The 11,358-nt window shown below is 39.0% G+C and overlaps 1 protein-coding gene across 3 annotated transcripts in view; it reads right to left on the bottom strand.

Annotated features, from left to right (window-relative positions):
* Positions 1-11,358, bottom strand: part of LOC107270651 (adenylate cyclase type 6) — a 65,594-nt gene that overhangs the window by 15,493 nt on the left and 38,743 nt on the right. For all 3 annotated transcript variants that reach the window (XM_025088010.1, XM_025088009.1, XM_025088008.1), the window contains one exon: positions 375-524. In XM_025088010.1, coding sequence (XP_024943778.1) covers positions 375-524 — 150 coding nt within the window. The remainder of the gene's footprint in view (positions 1-374; positions 525-11,358) is intronic.

Below are 11,358 nucleotides of genomic sequence, written 5' to 3'. Positions count from 1 at the left end.
CCGTCTATCCCAACCCCTCTTGTCCTTCCGTTTAATATCTTTGAACGTGAATTTTTTTTTTACTCCATTGAATTCAACGACAAACCTCTTTGTACGGTGAAGATCGATAAAGGAGATACGGGATAAAATTGCTCGAATAAATAAAATGCTTGAAGAAAAAAAACGTATGAGAAAAGTGAGTATCGGCTGAGCATTAAAAATTCATTGCCGGATATGAAATATTTTCAACCTGTTTACCATCAATCGCGCGAGACACGGCCATGCTTGCGGCAGTCAAATTTACGTACTCATTTCCCGAATACGTGTCGAATGATATTTCTTATGCTTATAATAACAATAACAACGACACAAGATATATTTCTTTCGCGAGATACCTGCTGCTGATTCTCTCGCTGCGTTGTCAGTCGCGCCTCGACGCATTGACGCGTCTCTAGAAACGCCTGTCGCTGGGCTAATTCTCGCGGATGATGCGTCAAGGCGCCAGCGACGTTCGTACCTCCGACTACGACCATCGAGCTTAGGAGCTGAAACGAAGAAATTTATCGTTAAATTAAATATCCACCGTTTAAACCATAGATTATGTGCATATATCAATTTTTAAGGTAAAATACGATATATGAAATATTTTCAATATAAATTTATCTACGACTACGACCATCGAGCTTAGGAGCTGAAACGAAGAAATTTATCTTTAAATTAAATATCCACCGCTTAAACCATGGAGTACGTGCATATATTAATTTTTAAGGTAAAATACGATATATGAAATATTGTCATAATAAATTTGTCGTAAAAAATAATATCCACGGTTTCAACGATAGAGTATGTGCATATATTAACGTTAAGGTACAATACGATATATGAAATATTAATATAATTTAAACGAACGGAGACTACCTTGACGCGATGACCTTTTCGTCAACCACCCTGTATATATTTGCTACGTAACCTATGGATTTACTGATATTTCATAACTTCCAACTTGCAATCCACGGTACGCTATCTGTAGGCGACACGTTCATCCCGGGGTGCAAATATAAATTCCTGCCCCTTTGGCAATTTACGTGTAGTAACGTTCAGCGAAGGGGACGATGAGATTTTCTGTCTTGTACGTAAACCTTGTGCACTTCTATTTCTCCTGCGTATTGTCCGTCGTAAACCGGAAGAGGGGATATCTCCTTGCACCCTTATACTTGGCTCGAGCTTTACCCTGTATACGTGTCTTCGTGTCTTTCTCGCTGCTAGTGTTTTCGGTATATAGATATACAGTGTGTTTGTTCTGTGAGGTGACTCTTTCATTTAAGGCTAGTAAAACAATGTTTATCTTTAGACGAGCCTTGTACGTATATGTATTACACGATCGAATAACTACGACGTCCATCGGTATATGTGAGATTGGGATCGTCCCCTAATCGCAGCCCTAATTCGATTAGGTCTTTTGGCAATTTCGAGATTATCCCATATGGGGGTAGAAATGAAAATGTGATTGTTCGGTCAGTTTGCGATTTGCGATTATATTTTACCTTCGTCGACCGAGGGGTGCCTGTTATCTGCAGGCTTGACCTTGGTGGATAAGGGTTGATGTAAATTTGAGGGTGAGTAGACGATCGATAAAAAAAATTCGGAATCCAAGCCACTTTTTTGAAAGTCGAAATTTTCGACTGGTATATTTTTTTAACGATTTATTTTTTTTGTATTTGTGTATTGTTTTTTTTGTACTTTTTTTTTTAATCACAGGCATCATTGCTCGTTGTTAAATCTCCGGGGAGGTTTTCATTCACAGTGGAGTCTCTTGTGGCTTACAAATGCTTTCTTGAGCCTCTGAGTACTGTGGCCGGGTAAAATGCATCCGGCTAACTTTTACATTTTGAGGTATCCGCACTCAAAGAATTTATGCCGAGGACACGCGTAAGCTATTTGAATTACCAATCAGTTTTTGTGGAATGGTCGTGCCGGTTTTGACTCGTGACCCCCGGGGGGGAAGGGGGGGTGAACTCCCGACCCCCGACAGTCGGCATTACATAAGTTGGGAAAATGTAAACTATACGAGACTCCACTGTAATAAGGTCTTCCTGCGAGATCAAACGGATCCGTTTGCTTTCCCATTGGTTTTGGGAGATAAAAGAGGCAACGTTCGAGATAAAGAAATTCGAACGTCATTTATTGCCGATAAACTTTTTCTTTTGCTTCCTTTTAAAAGCTATTTCAAAGAACAATAATGCACTTTACGGTCGCGATCGATAAGGAAGATTCCGACATATGCATTGTATCGAAAGGTACGAAATAAAATAATAACGAAGATAGCCCTTGTACAATTTGACAAAACTGTGTTGGTACGCGGAGGCGGGAAATTCGAAATTTGAAATAAAAAAGAAGTTATGTGACGTAAAAAAAGTTTTTGGTGAAAAATGACGGATTTTTGGTGAAATTTTGTAGGATATATATTTCAAAAATTTTCAGGATTTTTCTATGATACACATTGCTATGACGATCTCAAATGACTCTGATCGTACAGATTTTAAAGAGGAAGGAATTTTCTGAATTTTGTATTAACAAACCGAATATTCATGAGGTTCACCGTCTGTTGTTAAGGTTAGATTTAAGGGGTGGAAATCTCTATGGAGACTACCCCATAAATCGGAGAATAAATTAGGACACTTTCCACCGGTCTTCTCTCAGGACAAATTGCTAGACTGTCAGGGAGAGTTTGAAAATTCTAAAAATAAATCTTCGCGAAAAGATAGGAATTCGAATTTGAGAAAAATAAATTAGGAATTTCACGAACCGAGCTAGAAAATGACTTTCGGCAGTCAAAATGAAAATAAATCATCCTACGAAAACCTTTAACGTAACAAAAGGTCAAAAACTTTTTTAATTTTCTTAAAGCTCACAACGCCATCTTGAATTCACCCTAGTCCGTTTAGACCTTACGCTGCGTTTCATCTATGAACCAACCATATACGTGAACTTTGTTTTATCTATAAAAAAAGTTAGATAAAAAAGTTGAAGGGGTAGTTTTTTGAAGAGGAGACAAAAATAAAACGGATCTTTTTTAATAATCCAAATTGCACGACTTGTCCCAAATGATGAAAAAAAAGGAAACCATAACCCCTCCCGTATTCCCAAAACAATCCTGGAATCCACTAAGCATTGTCTTACATTTTAACCTAAAGAGGGACACAGCACGGAGCCAGGGGGGTCTGGAAACGTCCGTATACAGTAGGGGTATCCATGAAAACTTGAACCCAGAGATGAATCAAGGCAGAGAGTTTCCGGTGGGACGTCACGGTAGAATATCATTACTTAACACCCAAGGGTATCTATCACTTCACGACTACGGACCACGTTGATCTGTCCCATTCGCTAGAAACAGTTCCAGGATGATCCCTGTGATTGTCTGAGGGAAGGACCAAGAAACCAGCCCTAATGCAGCGACCCTAAAAGTATTTACGTGATCATCCACCGGGAACCTTAAATAAAATTTCTCATTGCCCAAAGAGCTCAGGGAGTAAACTAAACAGCCACTGGGTACATAATAGTAGTATACAAAAAAAAAAAAAAATTTTGCAAAAACAAATTTCTTCATGAAACAAATCCGAAGAAATCATACGATCGCGTCTCAAACATCCATCATATGTCCCAGTGGGACGTTTTAAGGATGCTTTAACGATTTCCATTTCTGTTATTGCACTGCAAAATCCTTGTTTCTCGGCATAAAATTGTAGGTTAAGAAATTCAAAATCCACAGACTTCCCAAGTGACTCTTATGTATAGAAGCCCCTTTAGATGCCTCGAGATGACGTTACATCGATTAAACGTATTTCAATTAGGTCACCCTATAGGTTATCGTAGCTACAACCTGTGAATCTAATTACGTCGGATGTCTCCTGTCGGGGAGTTAATATCGGTACACCCTGTACATATCGCCTCTTTGATCCGGTCTCTGTGGTCCAGAATGGGATGCATTGGCGACCGTTTAATGCGTTGACTTGCATCCTATAATGGATTTTCTCATGTCGTCCCTCTATGTATAAATAGGCGGACATCCCATGAATGAGATAAAATAGTATACAGGTATATTATACATCGCTATATATATATATACATATATATAATACCTTGATTGATATTCATACCTATTTGATACATGTTGACATAAAAGAACCTCATTTACTTAAATCCTGAATATTCCATGAAAGTGGTATACTTGTCAAAAGCTAACCAAAAACCCGTCATCAGTAACGCATGTAAACCGCATCAGTCGCGCAAGGCTTATTTCACTCGTTTGAAGAAAAAAAAATTGTTTCACAGCAGACTAAATCCTTTAGTATCGAAAACCGTGCACGTTGTCGGAATTAATGATATTTTTGGAAATTATTTGTATTACTACAAAAAAAAAAAAATCAGTAATTTAATTGCCGACTGAGCCGCGTTACTGGCAGTTGGCGATTGCTTTGTTTACTTGGGATTAACGAGATAAGAATCCTTATCAGATTTACATAGCGTATATATACGTATATGATATTTTATACACCCGTTATATAACCCAAGGGCTTTTACGACAATTTTCGATCCTCTGTATTTCTGACGTCGGGTCGGGCCTGTAGCGAACTTACGGGAATATAACGTCGATCGGCTTTGATTAATGACCCGGTTGAATCGAACGCTCGTAAAACTCAAATTGCAATCGTGATGTTTGCTGGGTATAAGATTAAAAGGGTTATCAGAGTTAAGGGGGTTGCTTGAGAGGGATGTAAAAAAAAATAACGATATAATTGTCGATATATTTATATGTTATATATAAGTGTTGGTGTCATTGGGTAATATGTTTATCGGGGAGAAACGACCCCTTTGATAAGTCACCTTTGATAGTTAAGGTTCGTTAAGGAACGCTGACGATTTATAAAAATTCAAAAACAAAAAAAGGAAATCAAAAAATTTTTATTTTTGATAACCAGAGTCTTAGGGTTTTCAAAATTTGCATCGCATTGAGAAAGGATTGAATTAGCCTAAAATCGATCGTTTGTTAGGATTTTTTTTTCCTCTTGTGAGTAACTCAAAAAAACGTGTTCGCAGTTCTCGACCGTTTCAACGAGACCGAGAGACATATATTGCTCAAAGTTTAGCTTCGGTCTTGTTAAGTCGGTGGATTTTCTAACGATCATTCCCGAGGGACATCGACTTCCTTAACGAAAGAGAAACGGAGCGGGATTTTCATTTAATCGAGGTTAAAGTCAACTCGAATTTCACCAGGAGCAGAAAATCCAGAACCAAGATGGAAATTCCATAGGTTTGAAGCGAGGTGAGACCCTACCTTGAAAACTTCGGATAAAGTCTAATTAGATCCGAAAGGGGTAGGAGACGGTACCGAGGTAGCCTGGATGACGGGTGTAAAATAATTAAAGAATAATTTTAAGGACCTCGAGAGCATAAGTCGACCCCTTTCGAATGCTTCCGAGACTGATGATAACGAATCCACTTTACCTTTTCTCGGGACTCCTTTCCTTCTTTGCGCGACTCTCTTTAACGTCCGTTCTATTTTATTTTCCACCCTGTATTATTGTACTCATTATAACCGTGTACAGCGTCATTTTTTATCGCGAGCACTTTACAGAAAGTCTTGCTTCCTTCTCTTTTCTCTTTAACCAGGTCTGCTTTTGCTTGGCATGGCAATGTATACATATATTTAGCTTAATATACATTACGGAACAAGGTCTGCCAATATGGCGGAGATGGATGCTATTATAACAGAAAGTACAACGTGCATTGGAGCAAGCAAAGAAAACGATAAAAGATACGGAACTACGTCACGCTTAAGTAGCCTTAGTTATTCGTAATCGAAAAAAAATAAAAATAAAGGAATAAAACTCGAGTAGATTCCAGAGTCGAGATGGATATACTTTTATTTTTTAATCACCCGTTAAATATGCATACGTATGGTAAGCCTTAGCTCTAGTTCGTAAAAAGTCCGCTAGGGACTTTTAACAAGAAAAAAGCTACGTTGCGTCACGTCCAGATCGAAAGTAGCGAGAAGAGTTCAAAGTTGAAATTGAAATTTGCACGAATTCAAATTGATCCTATTCAAACGTAACACCCGATAGCTATCCGTAAGGACACGCGGTACCAATGTAAATACGTGCGTGCTTACCAACTCGTTAAAAGGGAACATCCAAAAGGTTTACACTGTCGGTAAAGAAGTGCTTCCGTCATTGTCAAAGGTGTGGTAGGCAAAAGAAAATAAATACCAACTGAAAAGCATGCTAGAAATTGCTTCGGTGATTACGGTACGAAAAACTTCTTTTTTTTTTCGTAGTAAAAACCAAAAAAAAATATTATTTCTCGTATCTCAAAATTGTATCCCATTTCATTCGAAGCTTAGTGAAACATAGAGAAGTGGGATTTTCGCGAGGGTTTGTTGAAATTTTCGTTAAAGTTTTAAGTATTTATGAGCCACCCGTTATTCATTCGTCTTTGCACAAATGATGCTAATGCTCTGAAAGTTTCGTCTGATACGATCGGCAGATTTCTTGTGAGTGGAATTTAATGTTCAGTCGAAAGGGACAATTTTCTTATGCATACATAATAAGAGTGTATACTTAATACACACTGTGTATAGACCTATAATATATATATATACACACAAAAGCCTTGTAAGAGGCTCTATAACGTATACAGATATGAAAACAAATGTATAGTCTCTTTGGCTGATAAGAGCCCAAAGGTGTTCTCAATGAAGATTTAGTGATGTCATTCCTCATTATTTAAGAGCTCAGTGCTCATGAGGGTCTTGTCAAATTACCAGTGTCTACAGGGTGGCACATTTGGCATTCATGCAGCATAGCGAACTAGCCGTCAGCTCCAAAGTAAAATAAAGGAGCAGTACGAGAGACAGATCCATAATATTATTCAAAGTCGAATGCATAATTTAACGATTGGCAACACTTAATTTGCTGCAATCACGAGGACACGTATGAATAATGTATTTCAATAGTCAGATAAATTTTGGGCCATATTGCGCATTTGTGTTTGCAACGTTGAGTACGTCGTGTATAGCATAGTGATATGCTATATATATGTAGTTATAGATGTTGGCCTGTGAGACAGAAACGCTCACCTAAAATTCCCTAATGCCGATAACACTTGGGAATCTAAGGGCGGCTCCGCAAATTGCGACAGCTCCCTAAGGTCTATGTATGCGAACCGGTGAACATCTTCAGCCACGTCGTTACGTCATTATCGCGTAACGTCTATATGACGTAGTAGGTAAATGCGAATTTTCACATAAAGGTACGTTTTCATGAGAGCGACAGGCGTCACGTAGAAAAGGAGCGCGGGAAAAAAAATGTGTGTAGAGTATACAAGGTACATACACCGTGGTCACTTGAAAACTCCCTATAAAGCAGCAGCTTTCACAGAGAACGTTGAGCCGGCGGAAAGCTGTTTATATCGATCTTTATTTCGTTTTCCCAAAAAAAAAAAGTGAAAGTCTCCTTTTTTTTGTATCCTTTTAATTTTATCCTTTATGGCGCGTCGATCGGGCTCTCTGACGGAGTGCTCGAAATTGTATTCCCTTTGGCAACGTAAAGCCGGATTCACACTCAGCGATTAATGCCTCACTGGCATCGGCCACGTTGAGCCAACTTGAGCCGGTCGAACCGTGAGGTAAAGCAATTACCGATTTTCCTAATTACCTGTTGATCCCGTCAAATGTTTACTTGATCCACGTTGTAATTGTCACGTGGGGTGTCCTCACACTGAATACAAGAAATTTTGACAATTGGTTCAAATTCACGCGAGAGACAGTTCGCATGTAAAGCGGATAAAAACGAAATGACGTATTACTCAAAAATGCTCGAAACGTATTTCGCGAGACTTTTTTTCATGAGTTTTCTGAAAATAAAATATAGAACCCAATGGTATCATCAGTCATCTTTTTTTTTTCGACATTCCCTTCTTAATTCGTTCATCCCTTTGGAAGATGGAGAAGAAGAAGAAGGCGTCAAGGTACCTTGGAACAGTCACATTTCCCATTGCGAAATTCAATAATTTTCTTTCCCTACAAATTTTCATTTCAATTTTCTCCATTGTTCCCCGTGCTTTTAAGAATGCCCGTAACCGATTTCCCAACCGGATGTTACGACGGCAAATATTGACGTTCGGCAGCCTTAACTAATCAGACGAACATTTTTAGTGATCATTCCCGTCGAATATAAAGAAAAGAGGCAGAAAAAGGTCAAAAGTTCATTTGGAACAAAATTTCCAGTATGATATCTTTCAAGATAAGTGGTCGTGCGATTATACCTATATACCTATCGATACGAACCTTTAAATCTCTCTGATCTTACGTCAAAGCTTCGGCATCGTCCACATCGATGAAAAAGTGCTCGGAATAATTTAACAAAAAAAAATCAGACCACTTTTTTTCCAATATAAAAAAAAAATTCTCTCAAGCGTCAAGGCACCTCATTCTCTTCTCACATCCCTGACTGGAGAAATAATTTCAAAGGGATCTACCAACTTTTCTCATTATTATTTTTCCGACTCCCCCCCCACGTCCCCTGTACCGCCCCTGGCCATCGCCACAATTTCTTTCCGTTCATCCGCACCTTCCATTGCATTCAAATTTGCGGGAGATTCAAAATTCATTAAATATTACAATAATTCCCATTCTTGCAGTTTATAAATATTTTTACGCTCCGATCCCAAAATACACGATTTTTCGTCCCCTATTTCTCTCATTGTCGATGCTACGTGTTCGGGTGGATAAAAAAAATTCACCCACGTGTTATTGATATGCGAAATTTTGCATATCAATACGCGTTGGTATAATTTTTTTTTTTTTTTTTCGATGACCCCCCCATTATTGCGCTACTCAAAAATCATCCCCTTCACGCGGTTACATTAAGCGATCATGTCGCGGGGTTCTGTTTCAAGTGTATACGCGGCTTAAGGCGTACCTTGTTATCTTTAAAGCGGGTACCGTGTAACTTAGGGAAGATTCGAACTGTATTAGGTGTGTATCGGGATACACGATATATAGGCTGTGAGGTATAGAGATTTATAAGGCTAAGGGTGTTCGTAGGGACGCAAAAAATATTTCACGAGCGATACATAGGCGTAAGTGGGTAATGAAAAGTCGCGAGGAACAGGGCGACGTGGGAAGATCCCTCAAATTGATAGATTCGACGAAAAGATTTTTTTTCAGAGACTCCATAAACTTTTTCATTTCCAGCATCGTGTCGCTATTGTAATTTTCTACAACAAGGAACGGCACTCCGAGAGTTTCGATGGGGAAACGAAATCATACCGACACTCGAAATCCGCGCGAAACTTTCTCCTCAGGGATGAAACGTCGATAAGACGATATACTCGGGAATGCTTTTTGTTTTTCGAGCACTCTTCCTTGAAGCTTGATTATTACGCGCGGTGCTGCCGTCTGGTGAGAAATATTTGAAACTCAAATGAAGGAAGTTCTATTTTCAAGTATTTACCTCCCCCGTCCCTGGCAGACCAGACTGCGATGGTCCTTTGGGGCGTAGTAATTTTTTTGAAAATGACATCACGACCCTCTTTCACGTGATTTCGAAAAGTCCTTACTTTTTTTGGGTGCTTTACATCCCCTCTGCTACGGGGCGTGTCGGCATTTTGTGTAATTTTCAAAGGAACCCTAATGAGATCTTGTATGGGAAATTGCAGAGGGTTGGAATATTTAAGTAAAATTGGAAAATGTTTATCGTATTCCAAAAATAGGCCTACATTGGAAAATGACTTGAGGGTTTACTGTAAGGTCGGGTACATCCACGCTGAAAGAGACTCTCGTAAGGGTGAATACATAGGTGGAACATTCTAGAAGCTTGGAACCCCGCATAAATTAATTTCACTGAAAATTACGTTCTGGATTAATATGGAGTCTAAGGGAGTCGTCCCCTTGGTGCGAGGCACTCCCCTAAGTGGAAAGTAAAAAAGAAACTCCGATTGCGTCACACTGTGATTCGAAATTACAAAATTACATTCATCCTCTTTGTAATTCTAATCAAGAATATTCAAAGCTTATTCGCATCGTCGAAAGGACTCCTACGGCGGGAATTTTTGAAAACACAAATAAACATAAGACGCGAAAAGTCAGAATGTACGAAGATTACGAAAAAGATAAATTTTCCAAAAAACAATTTTCTATAAAAAGTTTCTAACGAAAATATTCAAAATATCTACACACCCGTAGAATACGTATATACCTCAGGTAACATCCTGGTATCGATGGGATGGTACGTTTACCTGCATTATATGATAAACCAAAGAAATAAAGCCGAAAAAGGAGAAAATAGAATTTCAAGGGTTTAAAGCCTTCGGCATGTATTTCGATAAGTATCGATCGAATCAATATGTGCCTGGTTGTGGAGATACCCTTAGGCTTTCCAGGGGCGACCCTCGAGTCGCGTGCTTTCGAGCGAACTACTTTCGCCAAGAGTGAGCCCATTGCCTGGCAAGAGGGTGTAAGTGGGAGGGAGCATACAGGATCACCTGCTCATACAGTACCGAGGGTGAGTTTCTAGCGTATCGCACTCGAATTGCCCTTTCTACAGCGAGCAACTCCCGAGAATAACATTTCAAATTTATTTGTCCACCCAGTATATAGGCATCCCGGTAGAATATGTCTAGGAATCTCAGAATGGACAAATTGCCAATGCAGGAAGAATGAGACGAACACGTGGTTGGGGTGCGAAACGCTAAGGGGTTGCTACGTGACGTCTATTCTTACAAGATGAAATGCACCCCTTTTGGATTTCCTATTAACCCCAACGTACCAAAAGTCTATAGGGTATCCTACGAGCGAGGGAGTCTTTTTTCTCCAAAAATATAAGTCGAAAAATATTTTTGGATTTTTCGTACCCATCCTCTATTACGCATATATACGGGGTGTCAAGGAAAACCGAATTCGCGGATAATCAAAAATAGACCCGACAGACGGAGTACAGGAAAGAGCAGTAACGCCGGAATCCGAATACTGTGTCGAATAACAGGGAGGAGTAACAACCCCTGTAGGAAAAATATTTTCGAAACAGCCCACCGTAAACATCCCCCAAGCGCTTAAGAGCGATTCGCTTAATATACGTGGGAAGAAGTGTGATATATATATATATATATATATATACCGTAAGTAAGGGATGCTATACGCCCCGAAAAAGATTTTCGTTTTTTTGGCGAATTGGTCGTTGAATAAATGATTAATAAAACAGGGCAAAGGGTTCTTTCTCACGTATCTCGAGGGTCACGACCTCCTGAGATATTATATCGTATATATATATATATATATATATATATATATATATATATATATATATATATATGTTTTTTACC

The sequence above is a fragment of the Cephus cinctus genome, unplaced genomic scaffold, assembly GCF_000341935.2.
Source record: "Cephus cinctus unplaced genomic scaffold, Ccin1 Ccin1_scaffold0806, whole genome shotgun sequence".
NCBI classification, from domain to species: domain Eukaryota; kingdom Metazoa; phylum Arthropoda; class Insecta; order Hymenoptera; family Cephidae; genus Cephus; species Cephus cinctus.
Note: the sequence above shows the minus strand (reverse complement) of the source record. Positions and strands in the feature narration are given on the sequence as shown.